Source organism: Alligator mississippiensis, chromosome 2 (genome assembly GCF_030867095.1).
Source record: "Alligator mississippiensis isolate rAllMis1 chromosome 2, rAllMis1, whole genome shotgun sequence".
Lineage (NCBI taxonomy): Eukaryota > Metazoa > Chordata > Crocodylia > Alligatoridae > Alligator > Alligator mississippiensis.
The window spans coordinates 216,368,555-216,394,685 of NC_081825.1; the positions used below are offsets into that span (position 1 = coordinate 216,368,555).

The 26,131-nt window shown below is 44.0% G+C and overlaps 1 protein-coding gene across 8 annotated transcripts in view; it reads right to left on the minus strand.

The window, feature by feature from the left end:
- SHANK2 (SH3 and multiple ankyrin repeat domains 2) overlaps nucleotides 1-26,131 on the minus strand; it is a 703,363-nt gene that overhangs the window by 371,653 nt on the left and 305,579 nt on the right. For all 8 annotated transcript variants that reach the window (XM_059722745.1, XM_059722744.1, XM_059722747.1 and 5 more), the window contains 2 exons: nucleotides 22,508-22,817; nucleotides 10,423-10,592 (listed from right to left, as the gene is read on the minus strand). In XM_059722745.1, the coding sequence (XP_059578728.1) occupies nucleotides 10,423-10,592; nucleotides 22,508-22,817 (480 nt within the window). The remainder of the gene's footprint in view (nucleotides 1-10,422; nucleotides 10,593-22,507; nucleotides 22,818-26,131) is intronic.

Here is a 26,131-nt window from a genome sequence, read left to right on the forward strand (position 1 = left end):
AATGGGGAGTTCTGGTTCTCCAGTTACAGGGTATGATGTGCTTGCTGTCCCCAGGTTGCAGAGTAGAGTGACGGGTATAAGGCTTTTCCCATGTTTCCCACAATCTCCAATACCATATTTTGTTAAGTCAAAATTTAACAACAGCACTGTAAACCAGTGGAAGCCAATCTTTTTGGCAGGCACGCCACAAATTATGTGTCGCACACCCTCCCCAAATGCCACTCTGATCCTTTTTCTTTACCTGATCTGCTGCTCAGCTTTATGTTCCCTGCCCTGCGCTCCCTGACCAAGCTGCTGCTCTGCTTTCTGCTTCCTGCTCTATCTATCACTATGCTGCCTGTCATCTTCCCAATCTGCCATATGCCATGCAAAGAAGCTGCCCATACCACTTGTGGCACCTGTGCAACCGATTGGCCACCCCTGCTTTAAACAATCACCAGAATAACTGCTGCATCAAAACTATGAGTTTTGCAAAACCAAGACCCTTAGTGGCAGAAGAACTGTCCATGATGTCAAGTGGAATAGTTTCTGCCATGAGTCTATAGCAAGCTGGAGGTGAAGGTAGATGCTCCCATGCTGTCTGCCACTTAAAAGTCCACTTAAAGGCTAATGCCTTCCCAGGTTGTGTCCCAATGAGCAGAGGTGTGCAGTTGCTGTGGGGAAAATGCAGCTGCACGTTCATGCTAGTGCTTTTTGCCATGGTGTGTGTCTCTGCACATGGAGTCAGCACAGGGAAAAATGCTCCAGGTGGCATAAAGGAGGCTAGGGCCAGTACCTGGGCTGGACCCAGCAGCCTTACCTGGGGTTCTGGGGGGCCTCCCAGGGCTCCAGCAGCAGTGATTTGGGTGCGTGGAGCCTGGCCAGCAGTCAAAGCATGGGTCTGGGTGGCCAGGCTCCAGTTTTGGGTGGCACATGTTGCTGCCACATGTGCTGCTCCACTTATTTTCCACACACTTTGTTTTTTTGTTACTGGGAAATCCCAGTATCTAAATTTGGCTCTGCACTGCAAATATGCAGCATGGAGAACCAAATCACGTGGGTGAGGGGCATTTTGTGGCACCTCAACAGCTTTTGAGGCAACACAAAATGCATCTGCATGTTTGTGTGGATGTGGCCCTGGGGTACATACCTGTTGCAGTGGAGCTACACAGAGCCTGCAGAAGTGCATGGGTGTTCATATTCCCGGTCGGTGGCAGCTGCTGCTTGTCTGCCAGAAGTTCTAGTGGCAGAAGCAGGCTGGTGTAAACAAGGTCCCCACTTGGATTTGGAGAAGGGGTTGCCTGCCTATTCCTGCTGTATATGCTGTTTAGGGAAACAACATGATATGGTCTCCATGCCTGTGACACCCAGGCAGTTTATAATCCTTGTTCTTATCACAGATAAGCACAGCATTGCTCTCATGGAGTTGTGGCTACTCCCAAGACTTCAGATTATACTGATTTTTGTTTTGTATTCTCTTGTTTGTCTCTTTGTATTTCAGCAAGTCCCCACTGACTCTGACATCAGTGTCTAACAGTGCAGGCACTTTTGTCATTGCCAGTATTCTGCTGAACAAAAGACAAGCAGGTGACAACCCATACTTCACTTCACTGGTGCTGTCTTGTAATTTAGCACAGCTAAATATGGATGAGAGTCTGACTCCTCAGCTTCCTTTCATAGGCACTTTCATTTTCCGACACTGTTTTCCATCAACTTGCTGGAATACAGAAAATGGGACTCAAACTTTACTGAGAACTTCTGCCCACTAAATTGTGGAACAATGATAGATCCTACTATAACACATATATCATGTCTAGCAAAAAAAAGCTTTGATTTGCACAATTGTCTGTTTAGTTTTAGCATCTTCTTGTAAGACTATCTCAGAGAAATGAGACTAAGGCTGCTGACAGATGTGGAAAAAACAAAACAAAACAGAGCTTTACTGGAAGAGGCATTGCATCAATTTGACCTGGCTCAACCACTGTCTGTATAGACACGTGCTTCAGCAGGGCTTTTAAGATAAGTGACAAATTCCCTACTGAAGTATGCAATCTATACAAATGCTGGGCGAGCCGGATCAAACTGATGCAATGCCTCTTCTGGGCATGTGTTGTGCTTAGTGCGGGGATGTGCCAAACCATTGGCACCACGTAGGGGGTGCTTGTGGGTGCACATGCACCCCCTAAGCGTGGTAGTGCACCCTTTGCGAAAAGGTGCTGCCAACACTGCTACCAGTGCCTGGGGCAGTCGCTGCTTGCCAGCCCACCCCCCACTGCCAACACTGCCAGTGGCATCTGCAGGTGGTCTGCAATCGCCGCTGGCCACCACTGATGCTACCGGCAGCGTCTGCAGGTCGTCGGCAACTGCTAGTCAGCACTCGCCGCCCGCCCCTCTCCGCCAACAGCACTGTGGCCACCTGCAGGAGCTCCCCGCTTGCCAACGCCACGCTCCCACCACTGACAGCATTGCTGCCACTTGCGGGAGCTTGTCATGAACCCCCAGTTGCCGGAGGTATGCGGTGTTCATGTGCCGAACTGAAAGTAAAGCGCTGTTTGTTTGTTTTTCCCCCCCTCCCATGTTTGTAAGCAGCCTAATAGTCTAAAAGAAGTACAGAAGTTTTCAAAATTAAATAAGCAGAACAAATGCCTAATTTGTTCCACCGGGGGGGGAGGGGGCACTTTTTCCCAGGCTCTTCCATTTGTCTTGGCATATTTTTGGCATATGTTGCAGATTATAGCCTTAGATAAGAGTTACATTTGTGTCAGGAGATATGCCCTTTTCCTGACACAAAAAGTCTGGAGCTAAGGTGTTCAAGTGGTTTGTGAGAGAAAAATGTTAGCAATTCCAAATGGTTAGCTGCTTTGAACAGCAACTTCTCCTGAAAGCTGTTTTCAAGCACCATGTGTAATGCCTGTAATGCCTGTCCATGGCATTACAGGTCAATAGGACCCCCAGTGTCCCATAGTCTCTCACTGTCCCTTCCCCTCCCTCAGTAGCATGCTGTCAGGGACCCCTGCATGGACCCTGCTACTGTTGAAACCATCTCAGGTTTCCCTAGGACAGTTAAAGTGGTGGTGCCACTGCTCCGTGGCCCTTGCATGGTCCCAAGGAAACCCTGGAAAGAGGGCATTCTCCTGACTCTTGAACTGTTGTGGGTAGACCAGGGATCATCTGAATGGTGGTGCCACTGTCTCCTGCCCTTTGCATAGTCATGGGTCTCCCCTGGGCCAAGGAAAACAGTTCTCCTCTCTACCACCCTTACAAGGCAGAAGAGGTGTCCTTGGCAACTGCTGTTATTCAGTAGCTGCCAGCTGATCACTGGATTCTCTTCCTTTCCCAGGCAGGGCAGGGAGCAGGCTCTCAAGAATTGGACTGCCATGGAGGAAGGGAGACCAAGGAGCAACCAACTCTCTTTTGCCCGTGGCTCAAGACTTTACAACTATGTAGCTCTCTAGCTGGGGGCTGGAACACCTGCACGTCCCCCTTTGTGCCTAGTTTTTTGTGGCAGTGGATATTTTTGGTGCTCAAACTGAACGTTTGTCTATACCCTGTAACACGTTCCTCAATTACATTGTTTATTTGAGACCAGTATAAAATGTCTCTGGCCTTTCTCATAAAATTCTCAATCTCTAAATGACCTTGATGTTCAACTCTTTCCTGTAACACCTTAGGTATCATCATCTTGGTCATTTTAAACAAAATCTGATCAAATACTGAGAGCTCACCCTGAAACCAATAATGGAGCTGGTGACATCCTATCCAAACAATTGTGTATACATAATGACTTTCTGCAGGATTTTGTCTTCAGTGGAAGTTCTCACAATCCTAGCATATATTTCATCTGAGACTGGACAGGTTTTATTTTTATTTATTACTTTGGTCCTTTTATCAAAATGGCATATATAAACATTTGGATCTAGACTTTACTCCACTGTACTTTGATTAAATGCTCTAGAGAGTGAACCTGTAACAACACAACCTCTCTCAGGTTTGTATTCAATAAGCAAGCCATACATTTGTAGCTGAAGAAATAATCTCTGTGTTCTCCAAGACGGGCTGCAGTTTTCTTTTGGTAACAGTAATAAGGAATACATGCTTATCATTGGTCACAGCTAAAATGGATTTCCATTAATAAAGACGTCAAACTTTTTTTACTCCCATTGAACAAAGTAATACTTTCCTTCTCTATTTGAACACCACATTGCTACTGAGTTCATGTTAGTATCTATGATGCATAAACCATTTATCTTTAGTCTGAGTCACACTGTTGAATGGGAATTATGTCAAAGTTCCCACTGAAGCTATCCATGAACAACTTAGTTTTGTGCATTCAGGCTAAGTACAGACAATCAAAAAGCCTGAGGTTAAATCAATTCAGCCCTTGTAGGCTAGTCTATGATACAGAGATTAAACTGAGAAACAACTGGACAGACATTCACTTTGGATTCAGGAAATGCAGCCACATAGCTTCAGTGGCTCAGGCCAGAAGCTGGGTGGGGGTGCACAAGAGCACATTTCTGGTCCACAGCTAGCATGGGCTGTGTATTCTCTTCCTCTTCCTGCTTCCCCCAAGGTTCCTGGGATATGCAGTCCAGAATCACAATGCCAGGATTCTGCAGGGCTGCTCATCACTTCCTCTTCCTACTTCCTGGTGCCCCTGGGATTTGTAGTCCACAGTTGCAGCCAGCAGTAAGTTTAGCAACACAGGACAGCTCATTACTTGGGGGAAGGAGGGTTTAACCCCCTCCCTACCCCCAGACAGCAGCCGGAGGTTTGCTGCGGGGGAGAGGGGGGCGGGAAGTCCTTTTCCTGCCCCTGCCCCTTCTCTGCTGGAGCAGACAGCCCAGCCCAGCCCAGCCCAGGGATGGGAAGCATGCTGGGATGCTGGGGGACTCTGATTTAACTTGAACCAGGAAGGGGTCTGGGACAGACGTTTCATACATTGGTTTGACCCAAATCAGTTAAGTCTGATATTACATTCAACCAGGTTTATCTTAAACCAGTTTCAGCCATTTTGAAATTGGTTTATGTTCACTGAACATCTGTTCTGTTACAGGTTTAAACCAGTTTCTGATGACTTAAACTGGTTTATGTGTTACTTCTGTCCTTAGCCTCAAAGTTAACCAGAGCTGGGGCCAACAGTCTAACAAGAGAGGGTATGAACTCTCGAAGCCGATCTAGGCATTGTTTTTTTGGGGGGTGCAAAAGCGGCTATTACCGTGTCAGCATCTAATTGCACTGCCGCAATTCGCCTAGCAAGGGTTGGTGCCAGCCTGGGCATCTTGCAGCTGCCCTGTGTAGAGAGTTGTGGTGCTATGCATCTGGGGGCCTCCTCAATTTACTGTTTTAATTCTTCAAACTCTTTATTCAGATTTAAATCCCTTAAATATTTGACATCTTTGCACAACAGTAGCCTCAGGTTGTTTTGTTTGTTTAGTTTTAGATTTGGTGTGCTCTTGTGCTGTCTTTACTAAATCATATTAACAATTATGTATCCCTTAGCAACAAGGATCAGCAACCTGTGGCCTGTGGTCTGGGAGATTGCTCATCTGTGCGATCTGTTTCATGTTTTCCTAATAGCACACTGATCATCTCTGGATGCTTCAGCCTATTCTGATTCTGTACAGAGGGCTGGTCTCCTTCACTGCAGCTTCTGCTCAACATCATACTCAATTAACCACTCCAAATCATTGATCACATGGGTTTTGGTGGCACATTTTTTGTTGATGCTGCATTAGGGACATGAAAGAGCAACTCTCCACAGAGCAAGGACCACATGAGCAGCCGGAGGGAACTGGTGACCTGTGGTGTTGGCCAGGTCACACACACCTTACATGACAAACTAACATTTCCCATCCTAAATTATCCTTTTCAAGTCTTTGCATAAAATAAATCTGGGACTCTGAATTAGATTTGTTAACTAGTTCTTCCAGAAGTCTGTTACTATTCTGACCTGATAAATGAAAGTTCTGGGCAGATTTTGCTCTAGACTGGGGGGGATTAGACAAAGTGTAGGAAAATGCCTTATTAAGGAGCCATTTTGACTATCAGTGACGGAACTCTTCCTCTACAAATGATCCTTGGGGTGGAATGAAAAACTGTCTCAATTAACGCATTTCTTGTTCAAAGATTTTGATATAAGCAGGTTGGAAAGACACTTAGCTGGAATGGTTTAGTCAGGGATTATCCTACTTGGAGCAGGGGCTGGATTATATGATCTTGTGAAGACCCTTTCAGCTCTACTTTCCTATGATCCTAAGACAAGCACACCTTATATGACAGAGATAGACACGGTGGGAGCATCTACATGTGCAATTAACATGGCAGAATAAACTCCAGAGCAGTTTATGTCACAGTTTATTGCTCACGAGTACAGTGTTTGCACGTGAGCCTGGAACCACAGCGTGTTGAGCCATAGCGGCACAGCCCTGGCTAGCAGGGAGCTCAGGGGGGTCAGTCTGCCAGCCTGGCACTGCTCCACCCATGCCCAATGTGCTATGAAGGGTTTGGCTGGAGCACAAGGGTGCTATAGTGCATGGCTACCCATAACTGGCAGGCATCTCCTTCACTGTAGCACCCTCATGCCCCAGCCAGCCCCTGTCACTATCTACATGTGTGTTACAATGCAATAAATGCAATAAATAACTCCACCATAGGATAGTACTTGTGTCAGGCAATATTATCCTATGGTGGAGTTAATTAGTTTACTCCAGCCAAATAGCACCACATGTGTAGATGGTGAATCTTTACTGAGGAGCTAATTAGTCAACTCTGCAGTAAAGTGCATGTATAGATGCTCCCAGTATCTCCGAAAGGGGGTGTTTAATGTGGATGTTTAATAGTATTTTTCAGAAGGCACATGCCAGGACCCTGATGACTCAACTATCATAAAAAAAATGTGGCATGTCTAGGGAGCTACTTAAAATTGCGCTTTTCAATTTTTGCAGAAACCATGAAAACCAGTGGTTTCTGCTGCAATTGCCATGAAAAATGGCATTTGCTGCAATTTCCCACAGAATCACCTGAAAAACATAAAAACTTACTGAAAATAAAATGCTGGCTTCGCAGTGGGAGCTCAGTCCTTGCCTCCTGCATAGCCAGGCAAGAACTGAGTTTCCATGTACTGTGCTCCAGGAGAAAGTAGCCTGAACAATGTCTGACAGTAAAGCGGGGCAGAGGAGGGGAGGGGAAAAGGCAGAGAATGGGGAGCAGGTAGGGAAGAGGCAGAGACTAGGGGAAGCAAGGGGAGGGGGTAGAGGCAGAGATTGGGGGCAGAGTAGGGAAGATGCAGAGACTGGGGAGAGCTGTTGGGTGGGTAAAGGTAGCAGGCAGGACAGGAAGACTTCAGATGCAAGAAGTGAGTGGAGCATAGGGCAAGGGGGGCACCTGACCTCCTCCCAGCCACTGCTTTCCCTTCTGTAGCTGTGGGGGAGGAGTGGGGGGTGGGATTCAAGACAACCCTCCAATACTTAGTTCTATACCTGGAAAATCATAACAAATTTATATAGTTTCCATAAAGAATCTAATTATTGGGGGTCATCTTATATTCAGGTAAATACGCTGTTTTGGATTCCCAATTAAGGCACTGGTGTCCAAGCAGTTTTCACCCTCTATAAGTTTTAGTCTGGGGTGGAAAAAGTATAAATGCTTTGTCAAGGTTAGTCCTGAATCTTCCAATAATCTTCCTAAATTTCTGTTTCAAATTCCAACTGTACCCTGGTCTCTCATCAGGGACTCAGTGCCCAAATATGCCCAAAGTTTGGCTCTTCAGCATCACTTTACACTCTTTTATTGTTTTACCTTCCTTCTTTAACCTCTAATTAAGAACAAATCTTTCTTGTAATTCTATTCTTAGGAAGAATGTAGTACTCTTCACATTTCTGTACTAAAGCTTGGTAGTTAGCCTCCATTGCTGTGCCTGACTGAAAATACTAACCACATCAGTTGTTCAAAAATAAAGCCATTCTCAGAAATAAAGCTACCTTTTCAATGCCTGCCTTTTTGCTGGTAGGCACTGCTTGGAAATAGAAAGTAAAGTTATTTTCAACATCTTCCATTCGTCTTGGGAAGAACTTCAGCTTTTATCTGCTCCATTTTTCCACTTGGAATATTTTCTAAACTTTTTTACTTCTAGTACTATATGGTGTTGAATGATCATTAATTAGTCAAGCTACTTGCAACAGATCAGCTTTATTCAGTACTTAGTTTTTAATTGGCTGTGCAAAACCATAGCTAGAGCTGTATAACATCTCATCTAAACTCTCTATCCAAGAAACTGAGCTCTTAAAGGCAAAGTTCTCAATACCACTGCTACATCTAAGACAGGGGTGGGCAGAATGGTGGATCCGGCCAGTGCCGGACTCCATTTCCTAGCAGCTCCTGACCATGTGTTTGGGGTCAGTTTCCATGGAGAACCCAGCAGCTTCATTGTGATAGCACAGGGCCAGGGTTTTTGTGGAGTCCGGCCCCAGCAGCACTGGCAAGGGGTGCGGCAGGGCAGGGAGCTGCTCTGGGGCCAGGCTGGGATCTTGCAGTGGTGACAACATGGTTGGGAGCTGGGGCAGATCTATGATCTGCAGCCTGGATGCTCTGGGCAGGGGCTTGCAGGCAGCAGATCATGGCTCTGCCCCAGCTTCGGACCACATTGTCACCACTACAAGATCCCAGCTCAGCTCCAGAGCAGCTCCCAAACTTACTGCGTGCCCTGCCAGTGCTGCTGGGGCCAGTCTCCATGGAAACCCAGCCCTGCACTATCTGTTGTTGGGGTCTCCATGGAAACCAACCCCAGCCACGCAGGCGGGGGCTGCTGGGAAATGGAGTCCACTGCTGGCTGGATCTGGCCCAGGGGCTGGACTTTGCCCGCCCCTGATCCAAGATGAACCTGCTGTCTTCAAAGCTGTAATAGAAGTTTAATCCTAAAGAGGATCATGGTCTTAGCTGTGATGCTCTCTGCTCACCACCAATTTTCTTTTCATCCAAAAAATACTCTCCTACTATTAACTGTGGATGCTTCTGACAGGCAAAACAGTGAGGAAAAGTTTGTAAGGGTCTGTCATGTGCCCTAGGTCTGAAACAGATGCTAGTATGGCACTTCTTCCTTCCTGAGCTTGTGAGATGGGCCTGTGTACTTAAAACAACCTTAAAACTGAGTACTTGTCACTGTAATAATTACAGTATTGATCCTCCTATTCTAAGCAGAGGAAGGTGCTATTGTTACTGCTTGAGTCTTTATGGCACCCATAAATAGTATAAACTGTCCAGGAGAAAAAATACTAATTGAATATACTTGGATTGCAAAATATAAAAGTATAGGTCATCCAACATCTTGATAGATGAAAGGAAACATATCACAGTCAGCCAGTGGTGCTTGGCAGTGGTGTGGGAGAAGAGCCCAATGCACAAGCAGCAAATCTTCTCACAGTGGCTACAAGTCCACTTGCCAGATAGAGGCTGAAGCATACTCTGCTTCCTGGCTTGCCTGGGAACCTCAGCCTGGGCTCTCTGATAGCTCCACATGGTGACTGCACCAGCCTTGACCCACCTTCCAGACTGAGCATTTGTAGGTGGGGTTCTCCCGGCTGTCACTGAGAATACTGAATTTCTTGAGACCTTGCTTGACCTTGTCACTGTATTAGAGCTTTGGCCTTCCTCTGTGTTAGGGGTGGTTCTTGAGTTGGCCATAGAGTATAGCCTTCAGCAAATGATCTTCAGGCATGTGCTCCACATGTCTCAGCCAGCAGACCATGCGAGCATCCAGCATAGTCTGTATAGACTGTAGGCCATTTATCTCAAGGATCTCGTTATTCCCAAATGACTCCAAGGATTTATCTGAGAAAGCAAAAGTGGAAGCTGTTCAATCTCCACTCCTGCTTGGAGAACATGACCCAGCTTGCACAGCCATAAAGGAGGGTACTGAGGGCACAAGCTCGATAAACAGACACCTTTGTGTTCAGGGTTAAAAGCTCATTGTTCTATACACGAGGTAATTTTGCCAAAGGTGAAAGAGGTTTTGCCGATTCTCCTATTAGCTTCTCTATCAAGGCTAAGTGAGCTGGTAAGAGTTGAGCTGAGACAGCAGAAGTAATCTATTTTGTCCAGAGCTTCATTATTGACGTAGATTTTGGATGGGGTGTTGGTGCCCTGTGACATGACAACAGTTTTCTTGATACTGATTACCATGCCAAACTTGGTTCATACATCAGAGAACTTGATGCAAGATCAATGATTACATTTATATATGTATGTGTACATGCATGCACAGGTATATTTATTTACAGTTTATACATAAGTACATTACTTATTAGCAGTCTGGTACGAAAAATACTGGAGATCCATTAAAATATGAGCTAAGCGGAATCAATTATTATTATAAAATGAATGAGAAAGTGTAGATCTTTAAAAACGGTGTGCTTATGCAGGGATTAATTAAAAGACAAGACTAACCTTTTACCCTGTCCCCTTTGTGCAGATGAATCTCCCCTTCTCCTTGAGGTTGATATGGCTTTACAACGATAAAAAGTCTTCCAGGTACAGCACTGTAAAGTTTGCGTTTTGGACCCTGATAATCCAAGGCAGAGATGGTATCCTTGTTGGCACTTGGATTGTACCCAGCACTGGGGAATAAATGAAACAAGATTAGTTTACCATTTAAAGTGGATTGTTTTCTATGTCATGCCATGACTGACCACATTAAGCAGTCACTCATAAGGCAATAATTTTGCTATGAAGTGACCAACATGGCAGATACAATACTAGTCTCTTAACCCAAACATACTTCCTTAATCATTAAATAATTTCTGAAGTAAAAGAGATCAACTAATCATGATGGCTTTGTTATAACAAATGTAATAACTAAGTCCATCTGCAGACCTTCAGCTAATTGATTTTTTCACATTTATTTGCAGAACAAAACAAACAAACCATAATTTTGCAAAAGAAATAAGGAGAACATTTGGAGCCAACAAATTCTAAAATTATTGCTTTGAAAAGATGTCTTTACAACAACACTACAATAATATTTGTAACATTTGGTTAAGCTACATCACCATTCAGAGGCCTGAACCAAACCTCAAATCCAAATGAATGCAATGATATAATATGGCTCTCTTGTGGTTGTGGCTTTCTCCTAAAATAATACTGTTTCTTACTGATGCTAATTGATAGTTTTCACAACTAACATTCTGTTTCAGATAGGTGACAAATCCAGGTATAGGTCATTGGAAAACAGGTGACAACAGCATGATTAAAATAACTGAGAAATCATTGTGTATCTTCTTTCATGAATAGGGAAGAAATCGTTGATAAGAAGTAGATAACAGAAAAGTTCCATGCTATATCACAACAAACAGTTATTTTCTTTCAGAAACACAAATATTAGGCAATTAAGTTCCTATATACTATGCAATGGGAATAAATGTGGGTGGAGGAATCGTAGAAAGAAATAATAGCAAAGGATCAATATGCTGCAGATCCACACTATTAAGGAACAAAAAGCCTTGCATACAAATAATGAAAATAGATGTGCACGAGAAACAAATAGGAATGCACAGAAGCAGAAGGTGAAGAGCTCAGTTTTTATTTGAATTACTGTGACCCCCTCTATACGTGCAGGTAAAGGTGCGATGGGATCTAATGTGCAATTTCACAGTCATGCCTCCTGCCATGACACACATGCATTAGATACAATCACCCCTTGGTGGTCCAGGGGGAGCCCAATCCCAGGCTCCCCCTGCACCAAGAAGAAGCAAGCTCCTGTGGTTGGGAGCCCCACACACCTCAGTTAATGGGCTCTTAGACAGAGGGGCACCCCAGGCACTCCCAGGGCTGGAGAACTGCTGCAGGGGTGATAACCCCACCCTGGAGATGTGAGGAAATCCTCACAGCTGGAGGATTACCACAGGGTGATCCCTTTGCCCCATGGGTGTGGGAAACCCCTGGGACCAGAGGATCACCACAGTCCTCTTGCCCTGGGGGGGGTTTCCGTACCCCAGAGCCCCACTGATTGTGGCAGCCATGATCCCCAGGGTCTAGAGGTTTTCATGCATACCTGAGTCCTGGGGATTGCAAAGACCAAGATCCCCACAGCTCAAGGGTTTTATGCTGGGCATGGTGCACCCCTGCAATGGGGAGCCCTGTCAGCTGATGAGACTCCCAGCCTCAGAGACCTTGCTACACATGCAAATTAAAGCTCAGTATCAGCCAACTATAAAGTTTGTACACATTTTCAAGGTCTAACTTCATAGCTGATTGGAACTTTTTATTGTGTGATAGCTACTTTTGAACTTGTAGCTAGTCTCCAGGTAATTGTGCAACTAACTAGTTAATTGCACAGCACCTGTAACATATAGAGGGGGCCTGAGTAAAATATCCCTTAAAAAAAACCCCCATTATTATGGTAAAGGAAAACAAGTGGATATTTTTACTATTATTTAGTATGCATAATACATCATTCATAATGATTTGTAATCCACAATAAATAATAGTAAATAATACTCACAGGCTACTGACAGATGTAAAAAACCCCCAAAGTCGCACTTTACCAGAAGAAACAGAGTATTACTTGGACCTGGCTCCACAGCATCTATATAGATCAGGCACTTCAGTGGAGCTTTTTGGCGATTTTATCTAAAGCTGATTCAGTCAGTTATTAGAAGTGTAAAAAAAACTCAACTAAAGCGCCCAATCTATACAGACATTGGGTGAGCCAGGTCCAACTACCATACTGCCTTTTCTGGGCATGGTCTGGGCTTGAGGTGCTCTGGGCGTGCTGAGTTTAAAGTGCTGGCTGGGTTTATCATGTCTGCAAGCAGCCATTATCTCAAAAGCCTGAGCTAACCAATAGAATTAAAGAAAACCATACAACCTTTTCCAAATATAGCTTAGGTCTAAAGAAGATAAAGTTAAGCTAGACCTATTAAAGGAATGAAGGGGCTGGACTAGATGACCTTTGGAGGTCCTTCCAGCCCCACTCCTCTCTGACTCTGTAACTCTAAACAGTGTTCAAAGATTATTCTAAAAATCATAAGTTCTGCAAAGGTTGAGGTTTTTAGCTATCTTTAACCATAAATAAAAGGGATCCAGCCAACTAAATATAGTAAAAAAAAAAACCACAAAAAACCCCAACTTTTCATAATAAGTAAACAAGGGAACACTTGGACAAAAAATAACATAGTAGAGCTTTCTTATAAGCAATGCTTCCTCCTGTCTCCTGCTCCCCCTAAATCAATTTTCCTGCAGTCACTTGTATATCATTAGGAACAGCTGCTGCTTTCATATTAGAGTTGATAATTTTCCACAGTTGTTTTTCTTTCTTTTTCTTTTATTGCCAAGGACAGGTGCCAATAAAGACAAATTCCACTTAGTGTTTAAAAGTGGCTATTCAGACTGCAGTTTTGTTGCTGAATCTGAATAAGAAAACCCACTTGGCTTTAGCAGCTGTTTAAAGGAAGAGAGAGGCAATGATAACTCTAGGGTATCATTAGTCATCTCTTTCTCCTCATATCCTTTAATGCCTATACTTATGAGTGTGTTAGGAATAAATAGCTCTAAAACAGTCCCTTCTAATCCACTAACTAAACAGGTTCATTACAATATTCTGACTAGATATACCACGTTGGGTAAGTTACAGCTGAAGCACACTTTGCTAAGTAGTCAGGCTTTCCTACAGACCAGTGGTTCCAAAGGGGTAGCCGCAGCATACCACTGCACCGCTAGAGCGATGGAAATATGCCATGAGATCTCCCTACCCAAGGAGGTAAATCCTCTCCTTCCCTGCCCGACATGTTGTGCCTGCCCCAGCTACTCCAGCAGCTGCTCCTCTGAGAACTGTCACGATTGCTGCTGCCTTCCCCAACCTTTCTTGCCCCAGCCAACCCCTGTGCCTTCCCCCTTCCCTACCCCATGCTCCTAGCTGCATGCTCTGCTGCAATCAGGCAGGAGGATGCACACATGACCTTGTTGCTACTGTACTTGTGTGACACCTTCTCTGTGGTGCTTATTTGCATGCCACCATGATTGGTATGCATGGACAAAGGAGAGAGAGACACTTTTGTGCTTGTTTTGACTGTAGTAACGTGTTGTAACTGTTTTTAACATTTTGAATATAAAAGAGCAGGGAAGTCAGGTTTGTGTGCATTGGCCCTGCCTTCTAAGATTGTAAAGTTCATAAGAGGACCGATGTTTAGATTCATAGATTCATAGATGTTAGGGTCGGAAGGGACCTCAATAGATCATCGAGTCCGACCCCCTGCATAAGCAGGAAAGAGTGCTGGGTGTAGATGACCCCAGCTAGATGCTCATCTAACCTCCTCTTGAAGACCCCCAGGGTAGGAGAGAGCACCACCTCCCTTGGGAGCCTGTTCCAGACCTTGGCCACTCGAACTGTGAAGAAGTTCTTCCTAATGTCCAATCTAAATCCGCTCTCTGCTAGCTTGTGGCCATTGTTTCTTGTAACCCCCGGGGGCGCCTTGGTGAATAAATACTCACCAATTCCCTTCTGGTCCCCCTTGATGAACTTATAGGCAGCCACAAGGTCGCCTCTCAACCTTCTCTTGCAGAGGCTGAAAAGGTCCAGTTTCTCTAGTCTCTCTTCGTAGGGCTTGGTCTGCAGGCCCTTAACCATATGAGTGGCCCTTCTCTGGACTCTCTCCAGGTTATCCACATCCCTCTTGAAGTGCAGCGCCCAGAATTGCACGCAGTACTCCAACTGCGGTCTGACCAGCGCCCGATAGAGGGGAAGTATCACCTCCTTGGATCTATTCGTCATGCATCTGCTGATGCACGATAAAGTGCCATTGGCTTTTCTAATGGCTTCGTCACACTGCTGACTCATGTTCATCTTGGAGTCCACAAGGACTCCAAGGTCCCTTTCCACTTCCATGCCACCCAGCAGGTCATTCCCTAGGCTGTAGGTGTGCTGGACATTTTTCCTCCCTAGGTGCAGCACTTTGCATTTCTCCTTGTTGAACTGCATCCTGTTGTTTTCTGCCCACTTGTCCAACCTGTCCAGGTCTGCCTGCAGCTGTTCCCTGCCCTCCGGCGTGTCCACATCTCCCCATAGCTTTGTGTCATCTGCAGTCTTGGACAGAGTACATTTCACTCCCTCGTCCAAGTCACTGATGAAGACATTAAAGAGTATCGGTCCAAGGACCGAACCCTGCGGGACCCCACTGCCCACACCCTTCCAGGTCGAAATCGACCCATCTACCACGACTCTCTGGGTGCGACCCTCCAGCCAATTCGCCACCCACCGGACTGTGTAGTCATCCAAGTCACAGCCTCTTAACTTGTTCACCAGTATGGGGTGGGATACTGTATCGAAGGCCTTCCTGAAGTCTAAGTATACGACATCCACCCCTCCTCCTGTGTCCAGGCGTTTCGTAACCTGGTCATAAAAAGAGACTAGATTGCTCAGGCACGATCTGCCTGCCAAGAACCCGTGCTGATTTCCCCTCAGCATAATTTGTCTTCCGGGCTCTCACAAATGTGAGCCTTGATAATTTTTTCAAATGTTGTACGAGTACACTGAGTAAATGTAGCTGAGGGCTCAGTGCTTGCCATGACTTTTGTGGAAGCCAAAGGTGAAGGGACCCCGCAGACCAAAGAATCATAAATGAGGGAGAAGAAGCTCTAGGTTGGACATCTCCTAGGAGGATGGTATTGGGAGTGGAGGATGTTTGCTAGTTATAGGGCCACTAACAGTTCTGGACTGACTCACAGATTTGGATTTGATTCAGTTGATTTGGCTTGGAACATGAACAATTTCTTTTTAAAAAAAGGGATGGTATTGTGTCTCATTCTCCAACCATAAAGGGATAAGTGCTGGTGATGTAGAAATCCTTTTAGTGGGTTCAGCCTGAGCCTGTTACCCCCTTGGTGCTGAATAGCTGAAATCCTTAGAAGAATCTGCCTTCTCAGGACCTGCCAGATCCTGAGAGAGCTGCAATTGCATCTAAAAGAGCTGGGTTGCTTCTGCAATCACAGAAAAGGAGCAACCCTGGTAGCAGTAAGGAGCAGCTGGTGAGGAGCAGCAAGAACAGCACCCCTCAGCAGTGGTGAGATGTAGCAACAGCAATGGTGGAGCAGTGTCCCAGCAGGGGTGAAGCAAGGGACACTTTGGGCCAAGAGCTTTTAAAAAAAATGGTTAAATTTAATTTTCCATATTTCAAACCAAATTAGCCAAATCAATTGCAAATCCATAAGTCAGTCCAGAACCATAAGTGGCCCTACTACTGGCAAACATCCTCCACCCCCATCTGGGGCTTCAGATATTCCCAAATCCTTTGGTAGGCATCCTACTTGATTGTGCTGAACTGTTAGGAGTGGGTTGAGGTGGACTACTGATTATTAAGGGGTTCTTATATGTTATCCCATCTCCCTTCCCCCCATTAATAAATCCTGATATAGTTTGATGCTGCTTGGGAGTGGAGACGTTTGTTCACATTGGAACACCCAGGCAGAAATTATTTTCCCAGATTTCAGGGACTCTAGCCAAGATAATCAATTTGCATAAAACTCTTAAGGTGAACTTTGCCCTTGTTGCAGTCATCTGGTGCCTGACAGAAGGGTTACGCACAGAAGAGGGGCACTTTGTAGCCTGGCTCATCCCAGCCACTTCTCCCATCCTCCCAGGGCCAGCAGGAGAAGCCATGGGGTGGTTGCTGGCATGTAAGACCTTCCAGGAGCAACCTCAGCAGAGGTGACTTCCCTTGCCCCATGAGGTATAGACCAGAGGCAGGAGGGGGAAGACCAAAGGCAGAAAGAGCAGGGCACATCAGGAAGAGGTCCTGTACTACCACCCTTTAGTGCCACCAGCTAGATCAGTGATTCTCAATTTTTTTAGCCTGAAGCCCCACTCCATATCTTTTCTGCATTTAGATCTATCTCAACTGGGGTGCCATGATATTCAGAAAAAGTTATGGAGGGGGCCTTGAGGTTAAAAAGGTTGAAAACCACTCATATGAAAACTAATTCTTTATTTAACAAAATATATATTTGGTGTCATTTTTAACAGTACATCTCAGCATCACAGATTTCCTCTGATGGGGGAATGAAATATGTTATGTGTTGGGGTGGGGGTGGGGGGGGAGGAAATACCCCCTCATTTTTGGGTGCAAGAGTGAAGCATACCAATTTCAGTCCAGCAAAAATTGTGTCCTAGATACAAGCATTTGGGAAACATTGCTATACATCAAATACCCTTTACCATATAGATTATCTAATATAGTAGAATGGCTAAACACTTTAAACTATATGGGTTAGGATGTAAAGTATCAGCACACTTTTAATTTAATAGTCCACTTCATTACTGGGAGGGAGAGTCTTTCTTAACAACTGTTGCTAGGATCAATTACCATAAATGCTACTAGTAGTAATCATAGCTGGAATTTTTCATTCCAGTAAATCACGTTTGCCTGTTGGATCAAGAGGGGGGCAGCTAGAGCCTACCCCTGCACTGGCCCTGGCAAGCAGCAGCAGCAGCATGCAGCAGCCAACTTGCAGCTGCTGGCTGGACTTTATCATGGAACGAAGCCCCCTTACCCCAGCTGGGGCATTGTGGGGAGCTGGGCTGGGCCTGCAAGGTAACGGTGGCTTCTTGCCCCCACCCCCACCTAGGCCTCTTGACAGTGGCAGCATGCAGTTGCCTGCTGGGCTTTGCTGTGGCCGGAGCTCGGAGGGAGGCAGGGTAGAACAGAGCCCTTGCCTTATGGGCCTGACCCAGCTCCCCCCAGTACCCCAGCCGGGGTAGCTGGGGGGGAGTCCACAAGGTAAATGTGCTCCATTCCACTCTGCTCCCCACCTCCAGCTCCAGCTGCAGCAAGGCACAGCCAGCAGCTGCATGCTGCCCTCTCCTCTCCCCCTCCCCTGCTGACAGCCCCAGGGGTGGAGCCCGGCTAGTGCTCGCTGGTCTGAGCACCAGCCCAGCCCTGCAAAGGCATGAAAAATGAATCCTCGACAGAATCTGAACACATGTTCCCTAAGGCCCTGTGTTCGAAAGCGCCTTCAGCCAATAGCTGATTTGCTGAGGGTTAATTTCACACAATCGACCCTTTGAAAAGCAATCTGCAGCCATGAATGTGTGTTATGTCACAACTGTAGAGCACTTTCAGGGGCCAGACCATGTGAAAAATGTAACTTGTGTAAGAGCCCTTAGTAGCCTAACTAAGGTGGGAAAACTGGGGCAGCAGCTCCAGGTGCTAACTTAGGGATTGAGTACAAAAAATAGCAGCTGCCACTGGTGCTAGCTAGCCAGAGGCTACTGTTGTCCCATGGTCTGCCATTGTCCAGAACACAAAGCTGCTGTGTTGCACCTCTGGGCATACTGGTTTGTGAATGCTGCCCATCCCAGCTGTGATCACATGGGAAACTTTCCCTTATGGTGTATTAATCCCATGCATCCAATGAAAAAGGGTTAATGGAAACCTAAAAAAATCCTCCTTCCACAAAAAAAAAGTAGAAAAGCTGAGTTTAATCCCAGTTATAAGCAGATTTGGTTTTCAAAGAAAAGGGATGAGAAATCCCTGAATGATGTGTCCATGCTGAAGAAGCTGACCCAGGAAGAAGATGCTCAGATATAGATTTACTGACAGTTTAATTGATTTTGAAGACACTGGAGTGATCAAGATACTCCTTTTAAACCATTTGCAAATAGCAAAAGAAGAGACCAACAATTCTTCCCTTTCCGCTGGAAGTTACAGCTTGGCAGCATACTTAGTTACTCCCTCCACAATGTAACACAACTGCTTACACAAAAAATAAGCTTAGAAAAGTAACATCAGCTCTTAGAAGCTGAAAATGAAAGCTGTTACCATGGGACCAGCCAGCTGTCTTTGTACCACCATTACATTCTCTGCAGATCACTGGGATCAATGGAACGCTCCTCCACTCCCCGAGCGGATGAATGTTCAAGTCGTTCCAGAGCAAATACGGAAGTATGAGGATTTAATATTTGGTTTCCACAAATTCTCAGCCATGAAACTGGCTTCCTCTGACATTTATGCTAGGCAAAACTCAATAACTCATATGCTCACAGACAGCAAGGACAGAAGGGGCACAGATACAGCCAAAGCAAATTCATTTTTAGAAGATGAATTAATATTCACAGAAAGTTTTTAAATTATTTGCCCAGCTCTAAAAATCAATGAATGGTATATTCTAGTAACCTCGAGATCTATTATTCTGATAATGTCATATTTTAATTAGAAGCCAATTTTTTTAATGGCTTGATCTAGACAGACCCTAATAAGAAGGGAAAAGCTTCCCATCCAACTGTAAGGAGTAAGTGCCCAATCCTGTAATGAAGAATTTGGACATGGATCCCGGCATTTTCTTGGAGCCATGTTCAAGCTACTTAGTGTCTATGGAATACAAATATCTGCCTATGTGGTTCTTTATACAGAAGAGTGGCCTAAGGTAAAAACTGAATGACTTGGTGTAAAAATTGTAACACACAATACTGGTACAGAGGTTTTGCAATACTGACCAGTTTAGCTTCCCGTCTTTTGCAGTAGTTGATATTATATGCTCCAGACAGGATACATAAAGATGATCTAACCCACTAAACTTAAGTACTGCCACTGCTGCTATCAGAAAACATGATTATTAGCTGTGTGCCTAAACCCAAAAAAGGGAGAGAAAGCTAGGTGAAGAATAATGGAAAAAATCATAGGAAGTAATCACTTCAGTCAAATTATATTTGGTTTTAATGTCTAGAAAATTTACACATGGATTCATAACACATACTAATGTCAATCATAGGTCTGTTGCATTACTCAAAAACCATTCATTTTCTTTTTTTCAGACTGAATAGCAGTGGCCATTGAAATCAGAAAGTTTGACAGACAAAGCCTATTGTTTTGGATGACCACTTCATTTAGAATAATTACTTACATGCATTTAAATTCTAAGTTTGTGTGTGTTTCTTGCCCTCTCACTTACATTGTAATAGTCTGTTCATAAGGCAGTATTTTGGAGTGGACTGAGAATTTTTAACCTCATATTACTGTGATCTTAATATGGAGTTGTAATATAACTATTTGTTATATTACAACTTAGATAAATATCCACGTCGCTCTAGTAAGGCAGGATTTTTCATCCAATGGAGCATGGCCCACAGGCAAGTTGAGAGGGCTGTTATTGGTAACTCTCATAATTCGAGGGGAAAAAATAAAGCATTGAAATCCCACAGTCACTAAAGTGCTGCAGAAACAGTGAAAAAGAAACACCACCACCTCTTGCTGCTCTCTTTTTTTTTTTCTATCATGCAACCTGCAAGTTTTATCCAGCCTGCAAGTTTTTTCAGTCTTCTCCTTTTTCCCTATTTGTTCAGTGCTCATCTCCAGAAAAGGTGATAGAGTATTGCAAGAGGCTATGGAGCTGAATGTAGAGTGTCTTCACTTTCACTGATTTGTGGGGGGAAGGATAGAGGAAACCAACCTAAATACATTTCACATGATCTCCATCAGCTTTCCAGTAAAGCACTCCAGCACAGACTAGAGGTATAGCAGGTCTCCCCCATGATATAGTATAGCCGATATGATCATATAATATCTGCAAGCAATTGGAAACATCTAAAGTAGCCTGTCAGAAAGAAATTATGAGTGATTGGGTGGCTACTGCCTTGGAAAGCCCTCCACCTTTGGTCCAAACCAGCCTAGATTTGGACTAGGGACAGAAGTTACATATAAACTAGGTTAAGTGATCAGAAACTGGTTTAAACCTGTAACAGAACATAAGTTCAGTGCACATAAACCAGTTTCAAAATGGCCAAAATGGGTTTAAAATAAACCTGGCTGAATGTAGTATCAGACTTGACTGATTGTGTTCCAACCAATTTATGGAACTTCTGTCCCAAAACCCTTCCTATTTTAAGTAAATCAGAGTCCCCCAGCATCCCAGCATGCTCTGCAGCCCTGGGCTGAGCTGTGCTGTCTGCTCCAGAGAGCAGGTCTAGCCCTGGCCCTCTACTGTCTAGCTGGAGCAGGGGTGGGGCGTGGCCAGATGCTGGCCTGGCATAGCCCCCTAAGTCGAAGAGCCCGGGTGGAAGTTTATTCTCCCTCCCTCCCCTCTTCCCCCAGGGGACTGGAGCCAGGCAGAGCAGCCCATCAGAGTAACTCCCACACTTGCTGCTATAGCGGCAGGGGCAAGGGCTTAGCCAGATGCTGGCCAGCATGGCCCTGCCGTCTGCCTGCCTCACTTGCAGCTGAGGCTGTGGCTGGGGGCTGAGCCAGGCTGGCCTGCAGGCTCTGCTGAGTGTGATGTGGAGGGGCTGGCCCGGCCTGGCCTGGGCTGGGCCGTGGGGCAGGGCCCTTCCCAGCCAGCTGCAGCTTGGACTGAGGCCACAGGAGCTGTGCACCCAGATTGCTCCCTGCTCCCAGGCCAGGCTAGGCTGTCATGGAGCCACAGCCAGCTGGGAAGGGCCCTGCCCCCATGGTTTGGGCTGGCCCCTCCACACCCAACCTCAGCAGCACCCACAGCTGGCCCCGCTCGGCCCCAGCCAAGGCTGGCAGACATCAGGGCTGGCCGGGTCTGGGGCACAGGGGCGGGGCCCTTCCCAGCCAGCTGCAGTTCCATGACAGCCCAGCCCAGCGTGCACAGGTGGCAGCTGGTTGGGCAGCGGCACAGATGCAATCCTGCTGTAGCTGTGGGCAGGCGCCTTGCAACTGGACTGGCCGTGCAGGATGCGTTAACTGTGCCCGTGGCTGCCTGGGCCAGTTTGGAGGCACCGTCAGGCCCAGGGCCCAGCAGGTGGCTGCCGCAGGGGCTCGTGTGTCCACTTCCACCGCACCCCCTGGATGCTGCAGAGGAACAACATGCCCCCACTATTGCTACTCAGTGCCAGCCAGATGTCGGGGTCTGGCCACATTCCCTCCTCCCCCAAAAAGTCTTGCAAGGACTGCTTCTCCCCTCCCCCTCCAGCTGGGGTCCCTGCAGGCCAGGGTGGGGTTTAAACCCCTCCCCAAACATACTTAGCCTGCCAGGGCCTGGTCACATCCCCCTCAGCTCAGCTTCCCTTGGCCACTGCAGGAGGAAAAGAATGGTTTGCTCTACCACCCCTGGCTTGTGGCCTGAGCCACTGCAGGCATGTGCCTGCATTTCCAAAATCAAAAATGAATGCCTATTCACCTGCAAATTGGTTCAATCTACTCATGTTAGACTAACCTGCAAAGATTGAATCAATTTAGGCTCAGGCTTTTTGAACTTTGAGCTCAGGCTTTTGAATTTAGCCTTGGGAAACTTCAGATTAACTGCAAGATCCTCCTGTTCTTTGTGAGGGAAGTTCTGTAGTAGATTGCAGTGTATGAAATCAGGAGTGGGAGGAGTTAAGTACTTCAGCTTTTGAAGACTGATCCAATGTGTATGGGTCTTGTTAGAATTTTCACAGAAGACTAGAGCACAAGATAGACCTATATTATTGCAAATCTGCTTAAATGACTGCTGTGGTCCAATGCAGTACAATACTTTGCAGTGTACTGCAACTGTGTTGAAAAAATGCAAAATTACAAACCATGTGAACATTGAAAAACATCACCTGATGTGCCTGTGTTGCTGCCTTTTTGCATCCTCCCCTAGTCTGTTTAATGATGGTGACCTGCTCCGAGAGGATGGGGTATAACTTCCAACAGTTTTTACAGTTCCATTAGGATTATTCTGCATCTGTTGAAGTAGATGTGGTGAAAGGCTGCGGTGTGAAGAAGCAGAAGATGAGGCTGACCAGTCAGGAATGTTGTTGATGTTCAGATTGTTATCGCTGTTAGAGCGAAGCAAGACACGAGGTGCTGCCAACGTGCTCTGGGGCCTCCGTCTCCTGTTTGAATAGGTAGGAGCCTCTCTAAATGGCACTATATAAACAGAGAGGAAAAACAACTATGGTAATCATATTTGATTTTACCATTTATGCATATTTATCATTCCTTAAAAAGATTGAGCAACATATGGCACTTCTTCCTGACACTTAGAATATGATAGAGAGAGAGAAACATCTACCTCAACTGATTATTTAATCAAGCTAAATAACAGGATTACATTTAAAATGAAATTAAAGACGTAAATAACTTTCACATGTAACATACTTACTGGTTTTAATAAGCAGTTAAGCACCACAGTACTGGAAACATCAATGGTGTAAGTACAAAAGTACAACAAATGGTTTGAAGTATGGTCTAGTAATAACAAATATATAGATTTTTTCCAAGGTTGAATCTCATCACCATTTTCTTTCACTTAAGCATCCTCACACAAGGTTAGCAAACTTAGCTGATCTCACACAAACTTACTCCTTGTACTTTCTTCTGGACTCCTTTTTCTATAAAGACCTATACTGAGAATAAGCATTCTTAATTCACGCCTACGTTGGAAATCTTTAGTGTTAATGGCAACCTTATATTCACCTACCAGGTTAAAAATTGAGAGCATAGATTCTTCTCCTCTTAGAACTCTGTTACACTGATACAATCCCTAGGTGTTTGTCTGTCATTCTACTCTAGGCATTTCTACTGCACCTATTACTATTGCATGTAGAACAAAAAGTGCAGTGCCCTGGGGTAATATGCTCAATTCCACACCCACATGCATCCAGATCTGAACATAGAAATATACCATTTAACTAATTATGCACAATAAAAAATAAATACAAAATTAGAGACCTAGACCTGAAAACACACTAGTCCAGTATGGCACAATGCTACACTTCTAGCTCTGCTCCTATAAGTAAATGCTACATACCAAGAATCTCCATTTTCTGCAGTAGTGAGTCAATTTAAGTGCAATTTAAGGAAGTAGTTTCCAAAGAAAAGGTTTCTAATGCACATCAGATTTGAAGTTACTTCTGATCTCATAAATTAATAAAAGGTCTAATTCCAAAAATGCTTATTCTAGTTCTTAATCATACAAATAATCCTATTAATTTCAATTAAACACTCATAGGAATTGCAGGACTGGATCCAAATGTAGAAGTCTACACGTGCAAATTAATTATGATATCATTAACAAAAGTCAGCCTGTTACTGTTAAGAAGAGTTTGCTGAGCCAATTAGGTGCACTGCAACTTTCCAAAATTATATTTCAGTTAAAAGGAAAAAATTACAGAAAATGTTATATGTTTATAATACCAGTCACCTTGAAAAATGACAAAGTACTCAACACACATATATAAAATAGAATAATAGTACTCATACTATAAAATACAGATGACACTATAGTTATCAATAAACACCAGAATCACTTTATCCCTCTGGATTGCAGCCACTTTTGGGGTGAAACACAGAAAGTGTTTTAACATCACAATACCATTATACACACTTTCAAAACAGGAGATGAAGGTGTAGCTGCAGGCAAAAGAATGGAATTACTCATGTAATTTTCACTAGAATCAGTTCCTGATTAACCGTGATCCTAAAGGATCACATTTTAAAAGACAGTAAAATTTCCATTTAGTTGAACATCTTATTTAGGTTAAGTTTTTCCTTATAAATACTACCAAAAAACCCCGTACATATATGAAAATGTTTTTTATAACATTCAATTTTACAATATTTTATTTTAAGCAAAATTAAGAGGAGTGGTCTTTACCTACAAGCCTGTTAAAAAGGATGAGATTTAAGAGTGCTGAACTGACAAACAAATGGCAGCAGTCTATAAAACCTCTGTGAGAATTTGATTTTTTAAGTATACAATATTGCCCATTTATAAAAAATGTTTCCTGTTAACACAGTTAGTAGGAATTGTGTTCCTAACTCACTAAAGGACTTCTGTAAGTACCCTGAAAGGCTCATGTTAAGGTGAAGGCTCACCTATACTTCTTACAGAAAATTCCCAACACATACTGCTAAAATTAACATATGGTCTTAATTTCTTGCATATTATTTATTGCTTCTGTGGAATACTCTTTCTGTAGTATAATCTTGACATAGCCAGTCTAGTATATGGTATGGCTGTACAGGTTGTATATTCCTTTACTTCTGCTATTTAGCGCAGTGCTCTACTAATGATTAACTGAACACATGCAGATCTTATCCAGTAGCTAAGGGTAAAATATTGACCAAAAATGTTATTTATACAAAATACTGTGGGTACTAGAAATACAAGTTTGCTTATCAGAAGTATAATCTTTCTCCTACAAAAGGCATTGGGAGGTTTGCTCTTAACTTCAGTAGAAACTGGATCTGACCCTTAGAATCTAATTGTTCATGAATTTAACTGTGAATATTCTAATGTAGAGTCTTCAGGTCCATTCATTTTGTGAGCTAACAAATAATTATATTTATTTAATTTTTTTTATAATTATTGGAAGATTTTTTAAAATCAATCTGCATATGGCTCAAATATCAGAGGAGCAATTGACAATAAGCTGAGAATTTCTGAGCACATTTACACTGACAAGTTTCAGGAGAACCAAAAATATGCATCCCCTTCCAAATGAAAAATTATTAACACACTCTCCGAGTCTCACATTAAATTCTTTGCCCACCGCAATCTTCATGTGAATAGGTTTTTAAATCTTCATTTTGAAATTAACTTTTGGCTACCAATTTTGGATACCAATGTTATAATCCTAAAAAGAGATAGCTGCAAGCAAAATTAGGCTCTACATTTTTTAAATAAAGGCATGGATCTGTTCTCTGTTAAAGCAATACAGAAGAAAGAATTAATTATACAAATAGACATGTGCCCAAAAAAATCATTTGCAGAAAGAGTTAAAAATAACCACTTCTATGCCTAAAGTGATTAATATTCCACCCAACTGTTTCTTTTACCCGGCAATATGCAAACAGTAAGTGGGTGGATATTTTTTTAGCTACTTCTTGCATTGCATTATTATTTTCACAATAAAAAATAACTACAAACACAAAAGATGAAACAAAAATATGCATGCTTTAAACTCTGTGGGACTTAGTATTCTTCTAACATTCCATGATTTCCAAGACCTTATGAATTACTATTGTAAGCTTGTTTGGAGAAAAAAATATAAAATGACATGAAAACATCTGAACTAATTTCAAGCTTCTAAGTTTCAAATGATCTTTCCTTTCTGTCAAACCTAAGAATGAAACAGTACTTTCCTACAGCTCTTGAAATGTTATTCCTAACAATCTATATATTTGAAGTGGCAATTAAGGAGCATTTAGTGATAAATATTCCTTATGTGTCTTCCCAT